The sequence below is a fragment of the Paroedura picta genome, chromosome 14, assembly GCF_049243985.1.
Source record: "Paroedura picta isolate Pp20150507F chromosome 14, Ppicta_v3.0, whole genome shotgun sequence".
Lineage (NCBI taxonomy): Eukaryota > Metazoa > Chordata > Lepidosauria > Squamata > Gekkonidae > Paroedura > Paroedura picta.
This window is the reverse complement of record NC_135382.1, coordinates 37800068-37827771: the sequence shown is the minus strand read 5'-3', so window position 1 is coordinate 37827771 and position 27704 is coordinate 37800068. Positions and strand designations below refer to the sequence as shown.

At 46.6% G+C, this 27704-nt stretch overlaps 1 protein-coding gene across 2 annotated transcripts in view; it reads right to left on the bottom strand.

Annotated features, from left to right (window-relative positions):
* Nucleotides 1–27704, bottom strand: part of CDH13 (cadherin 13) — a 416230-nt gene that overhangs the window by 197173 nt on the left and 191353 nt on the right. For both annotated transcript variants that reach the window (XM_077310005.1, XM_077310003.1), the window contains one exon: nucleotides 22323–22475. In XM_077310005.1, coding sequence (XP_077166120.1) covers nucleotides 22323–22475 — 153 coding nt within the window. The remainder of the gene's footprint in view (nucleotides 1–22322; nucleotides 22476–27704) is intronic.

The window sequence follows — 27704 nt, the reverse complement described above, 5'->3', positions numbered from 1 at the left end:
GTCCAGTTTTTCTGAACTGTCAGTTCCGTTGCTGTGTTGCTTTGTTGGCCTGTTCTCCCGGGTGCCACCCCCAAATCTTTCGCAGTTTCCCAACCTGGATCTGGCAGCTCTACCCCCCTATGCCCCGCCAAGGGCCAAGGGAAGCTGCTGACTTTAGTTGTGGGGACCCTTGAGGCAAGATTTGTAAAGCTCCCATGCCAACTGGAAGGGGGAGAGATGCACAAGAACCGGGAGCCTGGACAAACTGCTCATATGTGGTGCTTTGTACCAAATTCAATATGGAGGAGGGGGAAAAAGAAGCTCTCGGTGTGTAGAACAGTTCTGCAGGGCCTGCAAAAGGGAGCTCCTCAACCAGGCATTTGGTTGAGGTCAACCTGAACCACCGCTTCCCAAGGGCCCTCCGCCTGAGCCTCCCTCCTATGGCACCCACCATAATTCCGCCCAACCCACTGGGCTAGCAGTAAGAGTTACTTCAGTGTTCAATGTTCCATGTTGCTTGTTGCTTCACTTCATTCATTATTGTTAATCTAAGTGATCTGTATTGTTTCTGTTCTGTTTTATGTGAATCGCCCTGAGCCTTCGGGGAGGGCGGTATACAAATATAATAAAATAAATAAATAAATAGATTCAACTTCAGAAGCAAGAACAGCTCATTTCAGGATCCATAACTGGAGAGAAACCTAGAAGACGAGCGTTTCAGGGGTGTTCCTTCTTTCAAGGAGGAAGACGTCTATGATTACATAGACGTCTACCTCAACGGTCTTACTTTGGACCAGGCATTTATTCAGTTCGCCCGTTCACCATTACCGACATTCGAAAGGGACAACACAGATACCCTAACATCACAGCAACCCTCCCAAAGATTTCCATATAATCACCAAATAAAACAGGATTAACACAACACACATAGTTAAAAATTGACTTTAACTGACATGGCTTTCGCCAAAACTTTTTGCAATTTTGGGCTGATGTGACTTTTGGGACTAAGATCCTGCCCCCACCATCTGTAAGTGGGTGCAGTACTTGCTCCCCACACCAAGTCAACCAGGACTCCCCCAATAAATGTTTCAGAAGGACTTCGGCAAAGTGCTTTGCCAATTAAAATTCCATATAAATTATTATTAATAATCACAGGGCATTAAAAAGGATGAATTATCGTTAATAATCATAATGTTCCAAGGCAGTTCCAAATCAATTTTACATTCACAGCACGGTCAATTCATTATACACAATGCATGATATTATAGTGGGCCGGGATGCCTTCTAATTACTAATAATGCATTATAATTGCAACACACAATCACGGAGCCTGTATGGAACCAGTTAATATCCCTCCTGCACTTTACAATGAATAAAAAATTATGGCTCCATTGTAATTGTCAGGAGAGTGATCGGGCATGGGGGTTGGGGGAGGATTTATGTTCCCAACTATTAACAGGCCCATGTTACACATGTGACAAGCAACACTAGCCAGCCTGCATCACCCTGTTCTTTTGAGCATGGAAACATGGTAGGCGTCCGGGTGCATAGTCAGATACAGAATGCGTCATAGTTATTTGCATCCTATTTCCAAAATAAAAGGAGTGTCTGCATGCGCACACCATGTCTCCATGCATGCACACGCACATGCACGCGTGCACACGCACATACAGAGTGACAATCTCCCAAAGATACGGTTTGAGTTTCAAAGACAGTCAAACCACTGTCCTTGCTTCCCAACACATTCAAAATCTATTACACACACACACACACACACACACAATGTGTTCATCTCCAGTTGAACAGAAGCAGGCCTTGCAAAAAACAAGTGACAAGTAATTATTTCTGGAGGGTCTATTCATGAGGCCACCTGTTAAACACTCACATTACGTTTGTCTCACACTCTGCCCTCCCTCTGCGAATTTCCACATTATTTATTGTATTCACAGAGGAGAATGCCAAAATAGGAAACCCATCTTACGGATTGCCTTCCTCAGCAAAAACATACGTAATGAAGCCAGATGCAAAAGTTGCAACCCCCCCCCCCAGTCTCTTTTGAGATAATGTTTTGCTTCTCTTTTCATTGAGGGACACCAGATGCCTGTTAAGGAAACCCTCTTGTCTGTGTACACCTGACAGCAGCTCACTTTGCTTCTTTGCTTTTGTCCTTCAGTTATTTCTTCATTGTATGTCATCGATGTAATGTAGACAGGTGATCTGAGGATTGTCTGACAGCCAGGCAAGGGACGTTCGAAAGGGAGTTTGCTGTTTCCTGCCTCCATGTCATGATGACCCCTAGTGTTCCTCAAAGGAACTACCCCCTAAAACCTTGGAGGTCTCCCATCCAAATACTAGCCAAGATCAGCCCTGCTTAGCTTGGGAGATCTGATAGGAGCAGACTTAGCTGGGCTGTCAGGTGCTCAGATACTCTACCATGGGAGGTCTGAATTACTATTCTAATTTGAGAGCACACAGTTAAGTTTTTCTTCCTAAAAAAAAAAAGTACGGAAGATGTTGTCAGTATCATCTTGAAAACTAGGGGAGGGGGGAGACACAATACTGATAATGCCATTCATACAACCAAGACTCTCTCAATGTCAGGCTAGATTCAGTTGGAGGAAGCCATGGGGTAGAGGAGAAATGGGGGGGGGGAGATCATACTGGGCATGGAATCGGGGTCACTGTGGGTGTGCAGGTAGTTTTGAGTTTCCTGCATTGTGCCGGGGGTTGGATTAGATGACCCTGGAGATTCCTCCTATTCCATGATTCTACGATTCTATGACAAGTACAGGAAGTAATACATGTTGTGGTCCATCTAATCTAGCAACCTACGTCGCACAGTCCATGATAAGAACATCAGAAGAGCCCTGTTGGCTCAGATCAGTGGTCCATCAAGTCCAACTCCAGCATCCTACCTCACCCAGTGGCCAACCAGTTCCTCTGGAGGTCAACAACAAAGAGGTTAAAGCCTTCCTTTGATAAGAACTTAAGAACAGCCCTGCTGGATCAGATCAGTAGTTCATCTAGTTCTCCTACACCATGCAGTCTCACCCGGAGGCCAACCAGTTCCTCTGGAGGGCCAGTAAAAGGGCAGAGAGGCCTTTCCTGGCACCAGGTTTCAGAGGTTGACTGCCTTGAATACGGAAGTTCCCTTGAGTCGCTAAGGCTAATGACAGACCTCTCCTCCATGAATCTATCAAATCCCATTTTAAAGCAAATGCAATGAAATCCTTATTTTATTTACTCGTCGTAAGGGTGGGGATATTTTCTTTTGCCAGTCTTGAATCTTCTGCCCTTCAGCTTCATTGGATGCCCTCAAATTCTTATATTTGAGGAGGTGAAGAGGGGAAGGATGGAAGCATGGGAGATACTGTTTGAAATCTACAGTTTTGAGATGGCATTGTTGGAACAAGAAAGATGGAACAGGGAAAAGATAACTGTACTCTGTATCATTTTTTAAAAAAATATTAAAGGAACAATGAAGAAAACACTGGCCATTTTTACCCCCCCCCCCCAAATTCTGTTCAAATCTTTCGAGTACCCGCTTTGAAATTCCACAAATAAATTTCTGTAAACGCAGAGGTCAGTGTGCACTTCTTATTGAGAGCTCTTGATATTATTGGCAACAAGCTCCGTTGCTTAAAGAACGCATCCTGGAGACATTCCACTCCATAAGAACCCCTTTCATGAGCCACAAACCATTCAACGCGTACACAATTGCCTTTAAGTGAACCCGAGCTTCCCACAGAGTGCAAAATCCTCAGTCCCACGGCAGTAATAAGAGCGGAGAAGTCGACATGTCACAATTTGCCAGTATTGCGGTATTTCCTTGGCGATTAGCATTGGAGAGAAACCCTTTGCAAAAGGAGAGAGAGAGAGAGAGTGTGGGATCAATTACCTCTCATCACTGGGGCTGAATGGCCACCCCCGTGAGTTTCTGGTGTCTTGAGCAAATTGAGAGCTATGATAACAGCAGCGCTTCTGTAATGTAAAGCGTTGGCCATTGTGATCGTGCACCTAAAGTGGCTCCAAATCAATTTCCCATTCACAGCAGGGGAGCTGCACGATACGCGATGATGGTAATTTGGTTAGATCAGTCGGAGAACTTCATCTTTGTGCCTAAATAATCTCTGCGTCCCCATCAGTTGGGAATTGTATGCGACGGGGACCAAGGGGACACCAACTGGTTGTTCATTCTTGAGTCGGGATCAAAGTGGAGTTATTCTTCTCCATCCATCATCCTTCCCTTCAAAAATGCCATTGCATATCTGATCAGCCTAGCCCCCAAAGGGGGCAGCAGTGACTCTATCGGCCCTTCTAACTTTTCTCTGAAATACCTTGGCTTCATTTACATGTAGCATTGAATGCCTGTGTTCCTTTTGCTCTCCTCTTTCTTGCTCTTGCATTTCTTTTTTAGGAGGGCCGAAGCATGATGAGGTGGTAGAATAGGTTACAACACTTTTGTCCACGAGCAATGGAATGCTGGTTTAAAATTCCCCCATAACAATAAGGGCTGGGCTAAAACTTCTTTCTGAAATGCTATTATTGGGGGGGGAGTTGGTGTGGGGAGTAAATGTAATGTGGTGTAGCCCATTCTATTGCCTCAAAAATCTACCACCACATTCCGCAAACCTAGAAAACACACCTAATAAAAGTTATTGCTGTAACTGTTGGACGTATCTATAAAGGAACATGATTGTCAGGTGGCTGGCCTTCTTACTGCACACATGAACACCCACACCATTGCCTCGCACTGAATCAGATCACTGGTCATTCCAGGACAGGGTGGTCCACTCAGACTTGTGGTGACTAACTAGAGCCTCAATCTGAGGTCTTTTGCATCTAGTGCTTCCTTTAATTGGAGATGCCAAGGAATGAACCTGGGACCTTCTGCATGCCAAGAAGATGCAACTACCAGTGAGCCATCTCCCCTCCCTGAATGAATCTCCCTTTAATGATTCAAACCATCGATCTATCCAGGTCAATAAAGTCTACTTTGACTTGCAGTAGCTCTCCGAGGTCATAGAATCATAGAGTTGGAAGGGACCTCCTGGGTCATCTAGTCCAATCCCCTGCACTATGCAGGACACTCACAACCCAAGGTCTTGGTTCTTTCTTTTACCTGACCCCTTTTTAAAAAATGTGGGTTGCTGGGGATTGAACCTGGGACCTTCTGGACACCAAAGAATTGTTCAACCACTGAACTATGACGCCTACTCTGGCAATGGCTCTCCATGAGGTCAAGTGGAGAAAGGTCTTTCCTAATGCATTCTAAATGGGATGCATTAAAGGGAGATGCCGGAGACTGAAGCTGGAGAAGGAAACAAGCTTTTTCAGGTTTCAATGCATTCCAAACCAAGCACCTATTCTCTTGTTGACATGCACTGGCTAATCACCATGCCCATTCTCTTTGTTCTTCCCCTCCCCCATCACTTTCCAAACCAGGAAGCATAAAAGCTGTGTATTTTCAAGAGCAAAAACCTCTAGGCCAGCTTCTTCCAACAAAGACTTGACTTGGCAGTTCTAATAAAATATGTTTTGAGAACAACGGCTCTGAGCATTAAGAGCCCCACTTTACCTCCAAGTATTGAGAGCCTTTATGGTCTCACTATAAGCTATGCTCGGGAGGAGATGGCCGATGCCGTAGCACAAGAATCATATTTCCATGGTGCTGTCAGGCAGTTCTCACCATTGCAAATTAACAGGCGCTTTCCTTCTGACTGAGCCGATAACAGATTTAGGCATTTAGCAATAATATGAGTAAAACAAAACAAAATGTCCGGCCACCGATGAAAAGCTAGAAGCTGACAAAAGAGGGTTTCCCCCCCCTTAAAACAACAACAAAATACAACCCTGAAAATCCACACACGCATTAAAACATTTCCATCTTTCCACGTGTACTCTTAGCACACAAAGATGGTGATAACTGTTTGGTTACTTTACATCACTGACCTGAAGACAGCCAGTTTCCTACAGATATTCCTATGAGGGATTTGGTCCACATTTACTGGGTGATATGACCATAGATGGTCAGGTCAACCAGCCCCCTGCCTCGAAATGCCCAATGATGGGTCTGGAAGGTTTGGGAAGGGGAGGGGCCCTAGATGGGCATGTACATAGCTATACTTCCCAACCGTGATCTGCACACATATATTACCTCTGGGGTTTCTTGAAGCCTGAAAAATGTTTCAAGGCTTTCTCAATAGTAAAAAAAAAAAAAAAAGTGGAGAAAGACAGCCTTAGAGTAACAATTGCATTGTGGTGGTCCTCAGGTTCAAGTCCCCTTTTGATCGTGAAAGTGACTTTCCTCCAGCCACTCTCTCACATGCTAAGCCCTCTCTCAAAGAAGATGAAGTTTTGGGAAAGATCTGAGTTGCCCTGAGTTCTTTGAGAAAGTGTGGGATAAAAATGTGATGCCAATAATTAAGCATTATAGAGTCCTTCCAACGCAAAATACATGCCACATGGTTGGCTTTTAAGTAGCCAGCTTCTGGATCTCCGGATACAAAAATCTACAACTTTGGACTCTTCTGGATGCAGGTTAATTTGTTGTGAGATTTCACTCTCCCTCCCTCCCTCCCTCCCTCCCTCCCTCCCTCCCTCCCTCTCTCTCCCTCTCTCTCTCAAACACCCCCCTTTTCATTCTGTCCTTACTTCTCCATAAAACATGAAGATCAAAGTTTCTTTAGTCATTCTCTTTCGTGTAGGCACTGAATTCCCTTGTAATTCCATCCGTCCCATGTGCAGGTTGCGAAAATGCTCAGCATACTAATGAGGTTAACTTACAAAGCTTAACACTGTTAGCTCTGGCATAAAGGGACAGATTGGATGGGGCGTTTCACGGAGCCCTTCTTCAATAAGCAATTTCACGTGGCCACAAAAGGTTCGCTTTCAGTGGGGGGAAAGGGATACCGTAGATCATTAGGCAAAGGAGAACTCAATGGGGCAAGATCAAGAGAGGAGCAGGGAAGGAGAATCTCTATCATGTTACGGTGGGGCTGAGGGAGTTTTGCTCCTCTTGTCTGAAATTGTAAAGGCTTTGCTTGAAACACTTGAAGGATATAATCCCTCGTGTCCCAAAGCAAAATGACAATCTGTCTGCACAATACCTTATTCCTGTAACAACTCACTTCTTTAAAGCTTCTTGTTGGCTGCTCACATTTATGTTGTGGAGCTTACAATACAGATACTCTCCGTCACGGGGAGTTTCGTCAGCGACAGGGCCATTCTGAAGGTTATTCTTGTGACCGAGGACTTAAGCAGAGGAGACACAGACCACATACAATTCCATCCATAAAGCGACCATAAGAAATTAGATGCTGATGCCGCCTCGCTTTGCCACGGGGACATGCAGGGGACAGAGATACGGTTTAACTCTTTGGCCTCCATTCAAAGTCGCTATTCAAAACCTTCATTCCCATTCGGCCATTGGCATTCTGAAAAAGAAAATGCAACCTTTCTAAAGGTGATGTAATTTCACTTTTAAAGTTCTAGCCACTGAGTGGGGAGAGATGGTTTCAAGGGGTGAAACCAAGAGGGGGTCAGAGGGCTAACTCCCAAAGTAAGGCTGTGCCAAGACAAAGATGCATCAAAACGGTCTGCATTTGATGGATGGATGAGATGTGTGATATTTATCTCTCCGGGGGAGCCATGAGAAAGAAATACCGTATTTGCCGGAGTATAAGACGACTGGGCGTATAAGACGACCCCCTAACATTTCCACTCAAAATACAATACTGTGGGCCACTATGGACAGCTATGTCTATCCCAACTGAAGTGCACCCGGCGTATAAGACGACCCCCCCACTTGGAGGCATGTTTTTCAGGGGGGGAAAGTAGTCTTATACACCAGCAAATACTGTACTTCTTTGCACAGGGAGAGATTAAAATGTGGCATTCGTTGCTAGAGGATGGAGTGATTAGGGATGGGCACAAGTTGGGAAAATATGGTTCAGTTTGGGTTTTGGGGTGTACCTAGTTTGCAAACCATGAACCATCATGATTCGTTTTGGTCTGAGAGGTTCATAACATGGGACAATGCCCAAGCACGCATGTCCTGGGCACCAACATTGCAGGGGATCTCAGGATGACTTTCTACTACCTGTCTTACAAGTTGAGTGATGGCTGAATGTACAGGGTCCACGTTATGGCCCCACCCAAAGAAGGTGCCCCCAGAAAAAAATGCGTTCTGGAGAAATGACAGGTACAAGTTCAAGAGATTCAGGAGTGTACAGAATGGACCCTGTGTAAACTAGAGGCATCAAAGTCACAGGGGACCTCACTGGAGGCTCCTTAACATGCCTTCCAAGTTCCATCCCCCCTGTTGCTTTGAAGTTTGGCAAACTTTTAGAGTGAGTGGAAACAGTCAGGGCCATTTCCCACGGCTTAAAAATAGCACAATGGTTGCTAATTGAAAACGCTACTAATTTGGCATTACCCACGACGTCGTAGACAATCTGCAACACTCCTGAAACCGATCAGCAATAAGCGCTTCGTTTTAGCGCTTTCAGGGGAATCCAGAAAAGTTCACCCTCCGGATAGCGATACACTCCTGCAACCAATCTGCAACACTAGCGCTAAAGACCTGTGCGTTACCATTGTTGCTGGTTCTTCAAAGTCCCTCCCCCTGGCTCTCTCCTCCAAACTTCCGGCGAAGCGATCGCCATTTTTTTTTCTCGGAGCGAGCGGGGATAAACGCACCGGCGAGCCTCTTTCTGTTTAGAGGCTTCCCTGGCTTCATTCCTTCACCTTTAGTCACTAAGCACAAACCACTTAAAAGCCCGTTTGCTGAAATAAAGTCCCTTTATTTTTTACACATAAATTCAGCCGAAAATCGAGCCCGTGAGAAGGGGGGGGGGAATTTTTTTTTATCACTCGAGGCAGCGTGCAAACGATCATACAATCAAACGACAGCTCACATTAGGCAGCTGGATGGGTCTCTCCGTAGCAACGAATCTACACAGATTCGTTGCTATGGGTCTGTTTTTTTTTTTAAAAACCTTTCTTAAAGGGAAAGCGGCTGTTTGGGAGCATGCTAACGGCTGCCCATTGGCTGCTTGACGGCCAGGGGCGGGACGAGCTTGGCAATAGCGCTTCCTTTCTAGCGATTTCTGCCGAGACCGGAAGCCTGTGGGAAACGCTAAAAAACGCAACTGATTCCACTACAAAGCCAGGTGTGCAAAACGACGAATTCCACTATTTTAAATGGCGATTTTTCATTCCGCAAACAATTTGCAACAAAGATCCCCGTGCGAAAAGGCCCTCAGTCTGGAAATGTATTCATTCATGAACCACCATGAACCTTCATAAACTGCTGGAAAGTTTGTGGAAACTTTCCGCCAGTTGACCTGCCATGCATTTCAATTTGCGAACCACAAATTGTGGTAGCTTTGAGACGCTTTGAGAAGCTACCAGCTTTGAGAAGCTACCAGCTTCTGGTAGCTTTGAGACGCCTTCTGGTAGTGAAAAGCGGGGTACAAAAGACCATCTCTTCTTCTTTGTGTGGGAGCATCACTAGTCGTAGAGCAAGATGCAAAGGAAACGGGCCTCCAACATTAATCACTCGCTAACCTTGAAACAGCAGCCAAACTGGCCGAGACTAGCATGATTTTGTTTTTTCAGAGCCTGGAAGAAAAGCAGGGTTTGGGATCATCCAAGGATTACCAAGGCTGATATTATTAATATTATTAATTACATTTATATTCCATCCTTTCCTGGCGGCTCAGGGTGACTCACCAAATTAAAATACACTCAATACGATAGGAATGCAACATTAAAAAACACAATTGCGATAATTTAAAACAAGGAGCAGCAGCTCACTCAGAACCATCTCTTAATTCCAGGGGATGGGGAATGGTGAGTCATGGAGTACATCTGACAATATATCTTTTATTGCAAGCAGCCGAACAATGAAACGACAAATGAAACCACCAGGGGGAAAAAAATATATTAATTTGGGACGAGGAAATTAAACGGGGAACTTTTGTTCTTCCTCGCACACAATTACCATCCTGGAGTGAACAGGGGCTTTGGGCAGGGCAATGTTGGTTCGTCACCATGGCGCCCACAGCAGAGAGCAGAATCCTGTTCCCGGACCTCGCTTAGAGTTAAGTGGGGATCGGGACCAGAGGTAGACGGGGAAACGCACATTTGTGCCTCTTTATTGCATTGTGGCTTATTAATGTCGGCCTTTTAAATCCCTGCAAATGGAAGGAACTGTCAGAAGGGTGACAGAAGGCACCACCGAAGACCATAAATGCCATGAAGTTCATTATTCCTGATTTCTCAACGAAAATGTGGAAATAATTGATGAGTCCTGGGATGGAAGACAGCTATAAAGCAGCACAATGCGGAGGGCACGGGCCTGTGAATTCTTCTCTCCTTCCCCCCCTCCCTTCTCCAAAGTTGTTGGACTGCTATTGTTCACTCCACATAATTATACAGAAATTCTCTAATAAATTCTGGGTGAAAATGACCTGTCAGGCAGCTCCACCAAGAACTACAAGCTTTTACTAGCGGTATAACCATTAGGCAGTGAACGATAATTTACAATATCACATTTTAGCTTCCCCCTATAGGTTTTCGCTCTGTCCTTTGCCGCTGTTCTGGCTTTATATGGGCATTTATAATATTTCCAGAATATCTTGGTTACTGTAACATTATAGGCCGGTAATAAACGGCATGTACCTTTCCTCTTACCTTTCTCCAGTAATTCTGGTCTGGTGGTTTCACAAGTTAGAATTGCCTCTGTTTTCCTTTTTGTTTGATTGATGGTTGTTTAGCATCTGCTACCAGGAGGACTTGGTTGTGATTTTGCTCCATCACTGACAGGGAGAAAAGAATACAGCCTTTCTCCAGTCTCATGCAAGCTCTTTATGGGGCAGGACTTTGGTGGGATGGCTGCCATCTGTTTCAGGGGCTGCCATCTGAAGTAATAGGGCTCCACCCCAATTCTACCATCTCGGTGAGAACAAGGCCAGAGAAAGAACTGCTCTTTAATCAAAAGCGTTTTGCTGAAATCTTCTGCACATGTTAATGACTCTTCCACCAGCTGGATGAGAAATTAAGGTGATAAAGGGAGAGTTTTAACTTTCCTGATGCTACATAAATCAAAGAGTTTAACTTGCCCCTCCAAAACAGATGGTCTAAACGGGGCCACTTCAAAGCCCAGGTAGTTGTGCTCAAAGTGTTTTGCCTGATTCACGCATCACTTTCTTAATGAAGGAACAGTTGCAAAAGAAAGGAGACAAATCGATTTGCTTCTTTCTCCCCCACCAGCAGCACCAAGCAAACCCTCCTTCTGAATATAGCCCCTCTTTCCTTGCTTTGATCTGTCCTTGCGGGAAATTATTTCAGCTGCTACCATCACTTCAGCTTGGTGTCGTGGTTAGGAGTGTGGACTTCTAATCTGGTGAGCCAGGTTGGATTCCCTACTCCTCCTGCACATGCAGCCAGCTGGGTGACCTTGGGCTAGTCACAGCCCTGATAAAGCTGTTCTGACCCAGAAAGAATATCAGGGCCCTCTAAGCCTCACCTCCCTCACAGGGTGTCTGTTGTGGGGAGAGGAAAGGGAAGGCAATTGTAAGCCACTTTGAGACTCCTTCGGGTAAAAGTGGCATATAAGAACCTACTCTTCTTCTCCTTAAGAGGGGTCATGGCTCAGTGGAAGGGCATCCGACTGGCATGCAGAAAGTCCTGGGTTCGGTGCTAAGCATCCCGTTGAAAGGATTGCATAGGAAGTGACCTCTTCCTGAGACGTGACAAATGAAGGCCGCTTTCACACATTTCGGAGAAGGCCCTTGCGATACACTTTCGCAATCATCTACAACCAGTTTATTCCCATTTTGTGCAGGAAAATCCAGTTGCAAACAAATTCTAAAGTCCGCTGGAAGTTCATCATCCCCCATGCATGAAAGCCGCCGAAGAAATAGAAAGGTGAGATTTGGGTGTTGGGTCAGGGTCATCTCCTGCTCCCAAAACAGCATGCCCCCATCCAGCCAAGGCTGCTACGGGCTCCACCGGAACTTGGCCCATAAGCTAAAACAGTTCAGTGGAGATTGAAATTTGGGGACGATCCCCCCCCCCTTCTAAGAAAGTGTTAGATTGGCTTTAATTAAACGTGGTCCTCTTTCTTGTGGTAATAAAGCTCATTACAATGGATTATTGCCCCACTGTGTGATCATGTAGAAAGCAACAGCGGCACATCTCGTTGGCGTGTTGTGGAAATTAAAATTCCCGAGACCACCGGAGTAATTAATTTCGACAGGGAAACCAGTTCGGTTTTAGTAATTAGATTAATGGAAAACATTGCACAAGACCTGGATGGAGAGAGGGCCATCCATTTCCCCCCTCTCCTCCTTGGCACTGCAAATGCGTTTAGAATGTGCACGCCACCCATAAAGCCATAGCGATCTGTTTCAGCCGCGGCTGAGCTACGGCCGAAAGGAGGAATTTCAGAACAGCAGATATTCGTTAAGCTAATTAGGAACCCGCATACTTTGTTGCTTCGGCAAAAAAGAAGAGCGATGACACTTAAATGGGCTATCGAGTGTGTGCAGGGGTAGTCAAACTACGGCCCTCCAGATGTCCATGGACTACAGTTCCCATGAGCCCCTGCTGGCAGGGGCTCATGGGAATTGTAGTCCATGGACATCTGGAGGGCCGCAGTTTGACTACCCCTGGTGTAGAGGGTGTCATTTTTCTGTGAAGTTTATAGAAAATACAACAATCTGGATCTGCACAAGCCTGGACTTCGCGGGGACTTCCAGTTCCCCGTTCCTTCCATGTCTGCCCCGTCTAAGCAGGCCCCAAACTTTCCGAGAACTATTTCGGCTGGCCGCCGCACGCCTCGTCGGAGGTTGGAGACCAAACCGGAGCTACCCAAAAGCCAATGCAAAGGACTTGACCAGGTCGTTTCTCGTGTTCCCCTTATAGCGACCTGCAAGCCATGCAAATCGGATCGGCTCTATCCCATTAACTTTTAATTTAACTGCACTTCTGGGCCGCAATAAAACTTAAGTGAAAGACCACACCGGAGTCCGAGGCTGGCGATGGGCTGCGGAGAGGCAGCCCAGCTGGTATCTAAACAGGTTGACGTTTCCCAGTGCCAAACTCCTTAACGGGCCGATTGGTTTATCGCTAGCAATTAGCCGCTGGGTCTTTAGCCCGGGCACGGTTCCTGCACACACATGCCATAACCCGCACCCTATGGACAATGTCGGGAATTGATTTTCCACGGTAATTCTCAAATGACAGAGAGAGACCGTATCATGGCAGTGGCACAGTGGGTGCCCTCCATGAAGCATACATGAAGCTGCCTTAGCAGACCCTCGGTCCACCAAGATTAGCACTGCCTACTCAGATCAGTAGTGGTTCTCCCGGGTTTCAGGCAGAGGTCTTTCACATCACCAGCTGCCTGGTCCTTTTAGATGGAGATGTCAGGGATGGAACTGGGGACCTTCTGCACCTGATGCTCTACCCAGCCATGCCCTCCCGTTCCGCCCCTGCTTTTACCCTGTGGCATTACCCACAAAAATTGTGTCCAGAATGCGGAAACACCCTCTCTAGGTTGCGAGTCGAGGCTGGCCAAAACCTTTTTAAAAAAATGGAAGAGACTTATTATCTTTGTTTCATTTAGCAGTCGTTCTGGAATTTTGCTTTGTTCAGCATTCTGCCCCTCGTTGAATGTCAGATTAACCAGAACTGCAGTGGGAGGGGACATAAGATCGATCTTGAAAATGGACTGTGCAGAAACTGCAGCAGATCTCAGTGCCTTTAGTGAATCTACACTCACACCCCATGCCCATCATTACCAAAGTGTGCCACGGGACACTGAAGAAACACTGGGAAAAAACAAAGTATCTTGATAAGATTGTACATTCATCCAACTTTCTTGATAGAGACAGAGCGGTTTCTTAGTGGAACAGGCTTCCTCGGCTTCCTCGGGAGGTGGTGGGTTCTCCATCTTTGGAAACTTTTAAACAGAGGCTGGAGAGCCATCTGGCAGAGAGACTGATTCTGGGAGGTTCAAGGGGGTGGATGAGCAAGAGGGTTGTGAGTGTTCTGCATAGTGCAGGGGGTTGGACTAGATGACCCAGGAGGTCCCTTCCAACTCTAGGATTCTATGATTCTATGAGAGCAGTGCACCCACATATCTATTAAATGGCATCCAAAAAAATCACATCAAGGTTCCCTTTTTATAATTTACTTTGGGCTAATATAAAGTTATAAACACACATATTAGGGTTCCCTGCATCCAGGTGGTGGGTGGAGATCTCCTGGGATTTCAACTCCTCTCCAGGAGACAGAGATCAGCCCCCTGCGGCATTTTGCCCCAAGGAAGCTCCTCCCCTCCCCAAACCCCGCCTTCTTCTGACTCTACCCCCAAAATCTCCAGGAGTTTCTAAACAGGAACAGGAGAGAACAGGAAGACCATAATTACATTAGGAGAGATGGTCCTTACAAGGGCAGCAGCTGTCAGAAGACTTCAAAACCCAATGCATGTCCAAATGGGACAGGGCAGGATGCAATTGTACTTGACATCAGGGGTAGTCAACCTGTGGTCCTCCAGATGTTCATGGACTACAATTCCCAGGAGCCCCTGCCAGCATTTTCTGGGCTCATGGGAATTATAGTCCATGAACACCTTAAGGACCACAGGTTGACTACACCTGCTTTACTTTAAAAGTAAAACATTTGCTTTAAAAGTATTTATATTACCCTCACAGGGTGTCTGTTGTGGGGAGAGGAAGGAAAGGAGATTACAAGTCGCTTTGAGACTCCTTCGAGGAATGAAAAGCGGTTGATAAAGACTAACTCTTTTTCTTCTTCTGATATCCCGCCCCCATCTCTCTCTCTCTCTCTCTCTCTCTCTCTCTCTCTCTCTCTCTTTCTTTTTTAACATCATTTCATTTCCTCTCTAAGCATTCGATCAGGGGGAGCAAAGAGAATCATAAATGTGATCTCTTCTTTGGAAATTGCTAAACGTTTTGTGCCGAAACCCATAATCTGCTTTCACGGTGTCTCGTATATGAATTTCAGCTCTGATTGTGCTAGACCCACCTTTCAATCCTCGTTCTGCTCACGTCCCATTGGCTCTGCGGGTAAAAGCATAACCGCTACGCATTTGGATGTTTTCCTTCTTCTTGCAAGGCATTGTCAGATTTAAAAGTTGCCAAAGGCAGCCCTAGTTAGCAGCACAATCCCCCCCCCATGAAATTCATCCCCCCCCCAGTCTTTCAGAAATAATTAACTTCTCCTCTGTGCTGGGAACAAAAATTAGCCAAAAGAGAGAGAGGGAGAGAGAGATAGCTTATTTCCAATTGTTTACATTGTTGCTAAATGCATAATGTTCCCAGAGGACAGACACAAAAAATTATTGTACAGTGGACTTATTTGCTGTACAACTCTTTCATTCCCCCAACCTGATCGCAGTTCTTTGGGGACATTAATTCTAGCTTTCCTAGCAAATGTGATTTTTTTCCATCAATGGTAATTTTTTATTTATTTTGTGTTCACAATTCTACCGTCTGGTTTCCTGACCCTGTCAATCTGGATTTGGGATTTAAGTTGCCTGTTGGATTTCAGTTCAGGAATCAGCCAGGAGACTAGACTGGGGAAGTGGCATGTACGCTTGGATCGAGAAGTTCAAAGCATGTTCTACACATAGTGAGCACCATATTGACCAAAAGCCACCACTTGAGAAAAACAACGAGAACTCTAGGCATGACCCGGAATACCTGAATCCCCTTAGTGTCTTCCTTCCCCCTGACCTGATTCTGTTTCACTAGAAGATCCGAAGCATCACAAGAAACGGAAGGCGGAAGGTCTGCTTTTGCATTGTTTGCCGCTTTAACCAAACTCAAAGCATTAAGGGTTAATGTTGCTGTAGAAAGAGCATTGGATCCACTATGGCTCCCCTTCAGATACTGATACACTCATTCAGGTAATCAAGTATATGTGTCTTTACTTTTTGGCCCCAGGGAGGGAAGGGGGGCTTACCACAATTCACTTATTGTGCAAAAAACAGGGGGCAGGAATTCATTTTTTGAGCAACTGGTTTGCTGGGTGAAGGAGTCTATTCAAAGAACTGATTGCAGTTTAATGTACTGTTTCTACATGCTGCAGTCTAGTGCGCTAATAAGATTCAGCGCACGGAAGTTGCCCAAATCGGGGTTCGGGAGGGACAGATCCATCAAGAGCTATGAACTATATTGACTAAAGGAAAGCTCAGTGCTCTGACCTGGATGACTCAGATTAAGCCGGATTTTTTTTAACACCCCTCCTCCTCTGTTCCCCCCTCCCCAAGTCCCAGCTGACTTATGGTGATCCCATACTAGCAGGGGCTCATGGGAATGGTAGTCCATGGGCATCTGGAGATTGGCAGTTTGGCCACCCCTGCATAGGGTGCTCCGGGCCAGAGTCGTCGGGATCTGGTTTGCTGTTGACTGCCTTCACGTTGGCCTGGCTTCGCTTCTGAGATCTGACCCGATCAGGTGAGGGTGGGGCTCTGATCTCAGAGGGGGGACCGAGCCCCATCGACTGCTGGCCTTGCTCGTCCGACCCTGAGAGGATGCAAAGACCAAAGCCTCCTTCCCGGCCATGGCTGCGACACCCAGCCGCGGATGCTTTCCCCGTGTTAATTAAACTTCACTCTTTTTGTTTCCTTTGCAAAGAAGATGCCAAATGGAACAAAGCAGGCCTCTCTGTTACAAAGCAAAGCGGGTTGACTTCACACATGCCTGATAGGCAAGCAACAGGAGAGGCCTGGTGGGGGCTGGAGACGAGAGCTCTCGGCACCCCTGCTGAGATCTCAGAACATTTAAGATCTAATCAGCAGCCCGAGCGGGCTATTTATAGTCGAAAGGAACGTGATATGCAAAGGTATAAATGTTTATGCAAAAGAGTTCCACCCCCACCCCCATCTCTGAAAGCAGCACGGAGCTGCATGCACAGAAAATTCATAGATGCCTCTTGGTCTGGGGTCGCAAGGAGACTGCAGCAGCCGTAGCAGAGAGCAGGTCTCAGGGGAGCTCAGATGATCCACAGGAGAAAAAGAAGAAGAGCTGGGGTTTTTTTATACCCCGCTGTTGGTTCACTGCCTAAAGGAGTCTCAAAGAAGTTTACAAACACCTTGACAGCAAAGCAACAACAACAACAACAATAAAACTTAGTATTTTTTTTTTTACTTTTCTTCACCTCTATGGGAAGGAAGGAAAAACTGCCCTGAGCTGTACGGAAGGGCGGTATAAAAATCTAATGAATGAATGAATGAATGAATGAATGAATGAATGAATGAATGGATGAATGGATGAATGGATGGATGGATGGATGGAGGGATGGAGGGATGGATGGATGGATGGATGGATTTTTGTTTGTCTTTCTTCATAGGGAGATCTCTGAGAACCATCAATGCTCTCGTACACCAGTCTGACCAAAAATGTGGGGTCTCCCTGCCCTACCTCTTGACACGAGTTCTTACAGGAAAGCTGCATTTTCATAGATGCGTTGGGAGGAGAAAGGGGCTTGGTTGCACCTAGGCCTGTCAGCAAAGATGCGGAGACGGCCGCCAAACCGAAATGGATTTGAGCTAGAGATAGAAGATCCCCCCCCCCCAATGAAACAGAATAATCAGAGGGAAAATACTTCGTTTTTGCAAAACAAGAATCAAGCACAGAAAGAGAACAGGCAAAATGGCATGGTGCAGTGGAATCAGTTGTGTGTGCGGGGGGAAAGACATTGTATGTTTTTTTTTGGCATGAGGGGAGACGCGGAGGAAGCCTACAGCCCGGTGTGGAAGGACACTCCTCAAATCGCAGGGACCTTGACCTGTTTCTCATGATTCTTTGGGCAGAACCTGCAGCTGACCCTTACAATTCATGGGCATTATCAGCTGTACGCTGGTTCTGTTTTGACGTGGGATTTCTGACTGGTGGCTATTCTTGTCCTCAAGGAGATGTCTCTCGCCGAGTGGTGTACAATAGTCTGTGAAGTGTTTATTCTGAACCAAACCCATTGTGTTCAGCTTGGACAAGAGGAATTCAAGAGAGGTACATATTCAAGGTCATAAATTAATGGAACTGCAGCGATCCAAGCGGCTGAGACAGTGCGGTGTAGTGAGTGGAGCAGACTTTCTCAACCAGGGTTTCATGGAACTGTAGAGTTTATTGATGGCCCTGGAAAGTGACCATATATGGTCATATCAGTGCACCCTCCCCACCCAAAATGGCCAACAATGGGCCCGGGGGATGGGTGTGAAGAAGAGGGACCCCGGGTGAGCATGACCACAGCTCTGCTTCCTAACCATATTCTGCACGATTGTGCCACTTCTGGGGTTTCTCAGAGCCTGAAGAATGTTTCCGGGGCTTCTCATGGGTAAAAATGTTGAGATAGGTTGGCTTAAAGTCTCGGACTAGAACCTGAGAGACCTGAGTTCAACTCCCCATGGGGCTGAGAGAGCTCAGAGAGAACTGTGCCTGACCCAAGGTCACCCAGCTAGCTGCACGGGGAGGAAGAGTGGGGAATCCAACCCAGCTCACTGGATTAGAGGCCACTGCTAGAGAAAGGACGGAGTTCTTCAGCTTGGCTCATGATGCTCGTTTTGAATTGGGGAGGGAGTATCACACACGCCCAATTGTGCGTGTTCTGAGCACAAACGTCAACAAAATCACAAGATTTCAGTGCCAAACAAACCTCAGCTTTGATCAAGCACAAGGAGGCCCACTTTACAGTAAATAAAGGCTCTCCTCTCCATTGACCTTTACTGGGTGATCCTCCATGAAAGCAGAAATTCCTTGTCAGTCCTGAGAAACAAAACGGCTTTGGTCCCTGATTTGTTTGCCATAAATTATCTGTCCCTAAACTGCCAGCCAGCGCATTAACAGCCTTCCGCCTGCTGAGCGGGATTTATTATTGCTATTCATCGAATCGGCTCACGACCTGTTTACTGGGATTAGCTGAGCAATTCATGAATGACCAAACCCCTGAAAATTCACGTAATGTATTAGGACAGGTGGAGACTAATTCCAGTGGTTAATCTGTCCTATTCTTTTGCTGAAATTTGCAATGACCTCTACTGCTGAAAAACACACACACACACACACACACACACACACACACACACACACAAAAGCCCCAGCCCCATAAGACAACCAAATGCCATGAGCAATAACCGGTCAGAGACAACAACGATTAACACATGAAGCATGGTGCGCCGGCTAGGAACAATGTCTAGGGAGCAGAATGTATGCTTTGCATGCCGAAGTTAAACAAAGAGCGAAAGTTGTTTTTTATACCCCAATTTTCTCTACTTTAAATGGCTTTTCTTCCCTTCCCCAACCCACAACAGGCTCCTTGTGAGGCAGGGAGGACTGAGAGAGCTCTGAGAGAACCATGGCTGGCCCAAGGTCACCCAGATGGCTTCATGGGGAGGAGAAAGAAGAAGAGTTGGCTTTTATACCTCACCTTTCTGTAATTTAGGGAGTCTCAAAGGGGCTTACAATGTTCTTCCCTTCCTTTCTGGGCAACAGGCACCTTGTGAGGAAGGTGGGACTGAGAGAGCTCCGAGAGAACTGCGACTAGCCCAAGGTCACCCAGCAGGCTGGATTCATCTCAAAGTAATTTACAATCGCTTTCCCCTTTCCCTCCCCACAACATAGACTCTGTGAAGCAGGTGGGGCTGAGAGAGTTCTGAGAGAACTGTGACTGGCCCAAGATTGCTCAGCAGGACGAGGAGTGAGGTTGAGGAAGCAATCCTGGCTCTCCAGGTTAGAGTCTACCACTTGTAACCACTACGCCTTGTTGGCTCTCTTTAGAGAGGGAAGAACAATTCATTGAAAGCTCTTAGTAGGGGCACGGCCACCTCTGTACACTGCACCACGCAACTGTTGCACAAACTCAAAAAGGTTACAACAATTTAAATATAACCATTAATCATTGACCAATCCAATATGCAGATAAGCCGCATGTTTATATTGTTGTAAATTTTTTGGATCCTTGATGCAATTTTGGGAGTCTTTTCCCTCCACACAACTGTACACTGATCCAGTATCTCTGATCTGCACCCATACACTGGCTGTCATTTCTCACTGCACCCTTCACGGTGTCATCTTCTCCTCCGTCTCTCTGCCTCTTCAGCAGTCCAAAGATCTCTCATTTGCTGTCAAGCCTGTCCGTTTCAGCCTTTCAACCCCTGCGCAAAACTCCCATTAAACGTCGGCATTTTCCAATATCACTTTAGTATGATCAGATTGCATATATGAATGCTGCACATATCAACTGTAAGCAACAGAGCCACGCCCCCTATGTGATTCTGTACTCGCCTACGGCAAATAGCTACTTACTCGAGGTTTAGAACCGCGTTACGCATATGCTGGAAAGGTTAACCGTGCCGCAGAAAGTTTCCCTTAAACCAGTGGTCCCCAACCTTTTTATCACCGGGGACCGGTCAACGCTTGCCATTTTTACTGAGGCCCAGGTAGTCTTTTGCCAAGGGACGTCATCACCTGAGCCCCAGCCCCGCTGCTTTCCCGCCAGTGCCCCTGACTTTGCACCGCTGCCCCCAACGCCGAGGGGGAGCCCCAGCCAAGGTGGCCGCTGGAGAGCACCACAGGTGAGCCGGCGGCAGAGTGGCAGGGCAGCCCCTGAGGCAGCAGCCAGGGAGGAAGACGACGAGGAGCCGCGGACCGGTACCGACTGATCTGCGGACCGCTCCTAGTCCCCAGACCGGGGGTTGGGGACCACTGCCTTAAACAACCCAGATCACTTGGGCTCATTTCTCAGATCTACGAAGCTCAACTCATTGACCCACTTTTCGTTTCACAGATTACAGGAACTCCATTGAACTTGCGACAACGGCTTACCAAATATTTATACCTTTCTCCGCGGAGTTTCGACGCCTTTTTTTTTTCCCCCTGCATTTGTGCTTTTACAATAATTCATAAGCGGCGAAGGAAGAAAAGGGTTTAAAAATATCTCTCTCTATATGTACACACACACAAACACAAAGGGTTCCAGGGACTCAAAAGATTTCCAGGCAACTCATAAACTTTCATGTATCAAGGAAAATCAAGGGGGAGAAAGCCCCCTGCTGCTTCCTTGACTTCACAATATATCTTCATTGATTCCAGTTCATTGTTTCTCCAAAGACGGGCTAATCAAGTTGAACGTTCTCCTTCTGCAGAACTTCTTGACTGCAGTTTGCGCAGCGGGGCACCGGCCGGCCTGCTGAGCAGCGGAATTATACAACGGGTCGCACAGAAAGAGTTGCAGCCCATTAAAATGTACATTTGCATCTGCTTTCTGGCTCATCTAGCAGGCTGCAATATTTTTTTTTTTATGTGATTTGCAAGGCTGAAGAGGGAGAAAAGCTCTTTCCAGAGGAAATAAATCGGAGCTGTAATCCAGCATATGCTGTTGAGAGATGTGATCCACCTAACGTTGGGCTTTAATGCGCCAATGGGGAGCTTTGGTTGGAGCATCACCTTGGCCCTGCTTCATTCAATGCGTGGCAGATATCACAGGCGCTCTGAGGCTCTGAGAGGAAGCCCCATGGGCCAGGCCATGGCTATGGCGCCACCAGGACTACAGGTCACAGCAAGGAAGTGCAGGCAGTTCCGTGGACTATAAATCTCCAAACTGCAGGGGTCAGTTGATGCAGAAAGGCCAGTCCTGTGCTGCTTTCTGTTAGGGCATACTTGTACTTCCTCTACTGCTAGAATATTTTTCCAGCTTTGAGGTACCAGGAAGTGATGTCAGCGGACCATGCCACCCTTCCATGCCCCTCCAGAACTGAGAGAACAGTCTAAATGGCTATGGCCCCTCCCCTTCCTACCCCCTCCAAGTCCATCATTGGCTGGTTCGAGAGGGGACTACAGGGAAATAATGCTTGAAGGAGACATGGTAAAGGTAAAGGTATCCCCTGTGCAAGCACCGAGTCATGTCTGACCCTTGGGGTGACGCCCTCTAGCGTTTTCATGGCAGACTCAATACGGGGTGGCTTGCCAGTGCCTTCCCCAGTCATCACCGTTTACCCCCCAGCAAGCTGGGTACTCATTTTACCGACCTCGGAAGGATGGAAGGCTGAGTCAACCTTGAGCCGGCTGCTGGGATCGAACTCCCAGCCTCATGGGCAGAGCTTCAGACAGCATTTCTGCCGCTTACCACTCTGCGCCACAAGAGGCTCCTAGGAGACATGGGGGACCCTTCAAACGTTATGTATTTCATATATGGAAAACTGAACACGGTATCATGTCACCACCATTAGTCGTGCATCTCCAAATCTCTTGGTCAATCCTCAGAACAAGGAGCTCATAATATATAGGGCGATGCGAGGCAGCAGAACTCACCTGGTAGGTGGCCGCCACTTCTCGATCAAGGGGTCGGGTCACAGAGACCTCTCCGGTATTCTCAGTGATCCTGAAGAATCCTTTGGGCTCCTGTTCCACTCCCTTCCCAGAAATCCTGAATTTTGCGCCTTCTGGTCTGTCATTGTCTACAACCTACAAGCGGAAGGAAAAAGGAGAAAGGTTCAGGACAAACCGATAGATGTAACTTGGAAGTGACTTACTCGTCTTACTATTAAGTACGTAAGGATTGTCATTATAAACAGTCAAACTAACAGTCCTTCAAAATCCTGGATGTAGTTTAGATGACGGAAATTGGCAATAACAGGCTGAGGTAAACAAAAATGACCATAAAAATAGCAGCAACAAGAAAAACGTAACCTGTTAGGAATGAATGGATGAGAAAGTAATAAAACTGTTTATAATCTCTCAATTTTTTTGGGGGGGGGAGGTAGGTAGTAATAGATTTTAAAAAATCCTACCCTGGGCATTGAAGGGAATATGCAATCTTAGGAGGGCATATCTATGTAAAGGAACTGTGGAATTTATGCTTCTGCAAGGCTGTTGTTTTTTGTCGTCCCCCCCCCCCACATCTCATTCCCTTCTTCATAAACCCACAGTTTCTCCTGCTATCGCTTTGACAGTCTTTGCCGTTTTCCTTCCAAATTTTGTGCTCACACACCAAGCTCCCTCCCTCCCTCCTCCCCCCCCTTTCTCTCGGGTTCAGGAGAAAGCTGCATAAGGAAAGCGTCTCTGCACCAAAGAATGGATGCAGCTATCCTGATGTGAGACTTCTAGGTTTACCTGTGCTCTTTTCAGCCTGGAAAAACAACACAGGCAATTTGCAGAGACGAGAGCTTTAAAATTTGCAGTGATTTGTTTCATGTTTAATTAGCCACCAGAGGGAGCTGCATGCTCCCAGAAACGAGACAGAAATATGACCATCTTCTAATTAAGATGCTCCAAGAATGGCTCCATAGTTCAAAGGAAGGCTGTTCCCTTGTTCACGCTGAATCGGGCATCGTTGAAAAATGTCCTAGAGCTTCTCTTTGTGCAGAAGGCTTTGGTTAAAGGTGAGAGGAAGGGAAGAATCAAAAGCCATTCTGATTCCCTGTTGTTTAACCCCAATACACAGTCAGCTTGGTCCTGCTCTCAGACCGACTCCAGCCATTAGGGTCCCTCCCTCCAATATCCAGGTGGGGTCTGCAGTTCTCCTGGGAAATACAGCTGATGTCCTAGACGCACAGATCAGTTCCCCCTGACGGGCACATTGCATCACACCAGCTGGGAAAGCTGAAGAAGCCATGTACCTTGCGAGGAAAAGAAGGGCTTTAACAGTAAGCAGACTGCAGTCAAGGCTGATTTTGTCTATCAGATATTTGTGCCACACACTTTAAAAAGGAAGGCTGTATCCCTGCCCAGGTCTTCCAGAGATCCTCTGAATCCACCAGTGTGCCTGTAATTCCTCCCAGAGACATGTGATCCCCCACAAGAGCTAAAAAAAAAAACACATCAGAGCGGCTAATGGGGACCACAGAAGGAAAGCCAAGGCGGAAACCGCAGCTCCCAATACATCCTGTGGCTTCACCGAAAGGCAAGTTCAAATTAAAGGAACCGGCATTGGGAAAGTTCATTAAAAAAAAAAAAAGGAATCTCACAAGCGGTATAAAACAAACCAGTCTGTTGACTTCCCAGTCCCTTCCTGAATCTTGGCCAGGACAAATTTACCAGCTGTTATTTTTCAACGGCTGTTACCACGTCCCTTCCAGCTAGCTTCATCCCAACGCTGCTGCTGCTCCGATCTTATCACAGAAGTAAATCAGAAAGTGTTTTCAAAGTGGCAGAGAGAGGGAGAGATAAGTGGAGAGGGGTGGGGTGGAAAACACACACACAGCTCCTCCGCAATATCCCCAGGAGACACTTGATGCGTGTGTCTGTGGGGAGGGGCGGGGGGACAACCTTACAACTGCAGCCATTCTGCTTTCAACAACATTATTACAACTTTGCAACCCTGGAGGTGTCGCCGCTTAATAACAGCTATTTTTCTAGCTCAAAATGTCCCGGTAGATACTCTCCATGCCTTCAGAAAGTACTACCCATTGACTAACCTTTGCTCTCCTCCAGATATCAGTGAGCTTGCGTGTGTGGCATTGGCCCATCCCTCTCAGAGCGGTCTAGCCCAGTGGCCCCCACTCCATAACTGGGCGAAGGGGATCTCAGCAGGGTGCAAGACCATGGAGGGGGCCCTCCAAGCTAGTCATTTTCTCCAGGGGAACTGATTCGGGTTGCATGGAGATGAAGATCCAGAGGCCACTTGAACATTGGCATGCCTAATGTACTGTGGTTTTCCACACGCCAAATAAATAACTCATGTTTGCTAATGCGGGAGGGTAGCCTTGTCTAGTTCATTTTGTTTCCTTGGATTGTGATTGTGTACGCCGATAAAGGTTTTCTGAGTCTTAGCCGGTCCCCCTATGCCCTGTTTCTGGGGATACTAACCTCTAAGAGGGACTCCTGGAATTACAGCTCATCTCCAGATCATAGAGAGCGCTTCTCTTGGGGAGAATGGCTGCTTTGATGGGGGGAAGTCTGGGATATTGTACCCCACTGAGGCCCCCATTACTCTTAGGCTCCATCCCCAAATCTCCAGGAGTTACCCCCACCTCATCAGTTGCCAGTGGCAACGTAAACCAGGATGGAAGCGCTGAAATAATATAGATGGAGTGGTATAGAAAAGACTCTGGATTATTTTTATAGATAGCCCTTTCCTCTAACACAGGGGTAGTCAAACTGCGGCCCTCCAGATGTCCATGGACTACAATTCCCATGAGCCCCTGCCAGCATTCGCTGGCAGGGGCTCATGGGAATTGTAGTCCATGGACATCTGGAGGGCCGCAGTTTGACTACCCCTGCTCTAACACAATGTTTGCAGAGGCCGGAGAAAAGGGAAAATGAAATTGTGCAAGAGGGAAGTGGGTTCTTGACACTGTTCGTTTTGCATTCTTGGCGGGGGGGGGGGGGGTGACCCCAAAATACCTTAAACCAATTTTGTCAGCGTTTTTTTAAAAAAAACATTAAAAATCTTAATAAATGTTTATCTCTCCCCCCCTCCCCCGTTTATTTATTTATTTATTTTTGGACAGGCATCATAGCGGCACAGTTTAACTTCGCAAATTGAACCGAAGCTCCGGCTTTTAACTTTTAGCTTTTTTTTCTTTTCTTTTTTTGGCAGATTTAATTGGGTTATGCCGCCTTGTTTGATCTCACATCCTCAAGGGTCGCTTTTAATTGGGAGCCATGTGAGCACAGATTTCCCCCTCCAATTTTAGTCTGTTAAGTGTAGAAATAATGGGGAGGGGGGGGGAATGAAGGCCTCATGGGCCCTGCATCCCTGCGAGAAAGGTAGATGGTAAATGAAGAAGATGATGAAAAGAATTAGGAGTGATAGATAGTAAAGCTGGCAAGGCAAGGCTGACGTTCTCACTCACAACATCCTGGAAGTGGGGCTGATTAGCTCTGCTAACCAAAGATACCAGGCGAAAGAGGTCCCCTGAAAGCTAAGCTCAAGAAGGAAAAGGAGCACTGAATGACTTTTCTTGGATGCTTTAGGATTCTTTGGGCTGATCCTGCATTGAGCAGGGGGTTGGACTAGATGGCCTCTATGGCCCCTTCCAACTCTATGATTCTATGAGTCTATGATCCTGCGTTGAGCAGGGGGTTGGACTAGATGGCCTGCATGGCCCCTTCCAACTCTATGATTCTATGATTCTATGATTCTACGATTCTATGATTCTATGATTCTATGATTCTATGATTCTATGGTTCTATGGTTCTATGATTCTATGACTACACCGAGAACAGCAAAGAGAAGCCTCTAACTGAAGTGCCTAAGGCAGATTTATTTAAGGTGATAGAAGCCAAAGAAGGTTACAACAAAGCCTGCAATCAAAACTCACTTTGACAACTGGAAACCCAAGCACTTGAATGGACACTATGCAAAAGGCAGAAAGAATAATGTTGATAATAGAGTCACAGTGGGCACTCAAAGAAAGAAACGGAATGACTCATGCTACCTTCACAAGAGCAGATACTCGAGATCCAAAGCATGAAAGCCAAGATTCAGAAGACCAGTGATGACAGCAAATGGTCAACCAATGGTAGTTCAACTGCTCAAACTGGAGAATGTCAAGAGAGATTTGCAGCTGTGTCGCACGGCAGTCTTTGCAAGAAGTACGGCTTGCCCCTCAGCCAGATCCTCGCAGGAACACGGGATAATCATGAAACAAAAATCATTTGGGGATTCTGATTGCAAACAGATAAACACCTGGAGCCTAACACCCCTAACGTCACAATTGTAGCAAAAAATGAGAGGCAGGATTTGCATCATGGATAACTGCAATCCCAGGGGACAGCAGAACAGAGAAGAATGAACAGGAGAAGACCATGAAGTATTAAGACCTACGTGAATGGCAGCGCCTCTGGGAAAAGAAGGTTATCAACGTGCAGGCTGTCCTTGGAGCCCTTAAAAAAGTGTAGAATTGCCATGTCCCCTCCACCCCGGCCACTGGCAGGGGATGTTGGATTTGCCAACTGCAGGTTGGGGAACTTTTAGAGATTTGTGGACGGAGCCTGGGGAGGACAGGGACTTCAGAGGGGAACAATGCCATAAAACCCAGCTGCCAAAGCATACATTTTCTCCAGGTAAACTGATCTCTGTAACCTGGAGATGAGGTGTCATTCCAGGGCCCGAAAAAGGCATCCCTCAAGCAGTGCCTAGAAGTCTAGAAGAACCAGTGGACCTTCTGGGCATTCAAGAAGACACCAGCTCAGCTCCAGAAGGCAGTATTGCTTGGAACAGCAAGAATCCTATGTTTTCTCTAATTCTGAATCTGTTATTCACCTTGGGTCTCCGTTGCCTTGGAGAAAAGTGGGCTTCATATATTTTAAATGATTAAACACGCATATTTTAAGGTAGTTCAATCCCAGGGAACATAAGAAAACGGTTGCACAGATGCATGGCCCTTCTCAGACGTTAGCCCCCCACCGTTGCTTCTAAAATGGGGTCAAGATCCAAGTCAAGCCTCGCGTTGGGCTGAATAACTTATCTTCATCTCATCTTCCGTCTGCTTCCAAGAACGTTTATGATGATCAAAACGGGACGAGGCGACAAACCCCTCGAGGTGGACAACTGGAGCAGAAAGAGCCTAGCGATTGAACCAGGCGTGATGGGACTGCATTTTGTGTTAACATCTCTAATCTTGTTATCTTCAGAGTGGGTTAAAATGCTGTGGAATGAGAACCACACAACTGGAAATCTGAAGGGTCAAAGTCAAGATATGCACAGCAGTACTGACAACTCCCCCAAGGGCCATTTGAACTGGTGAC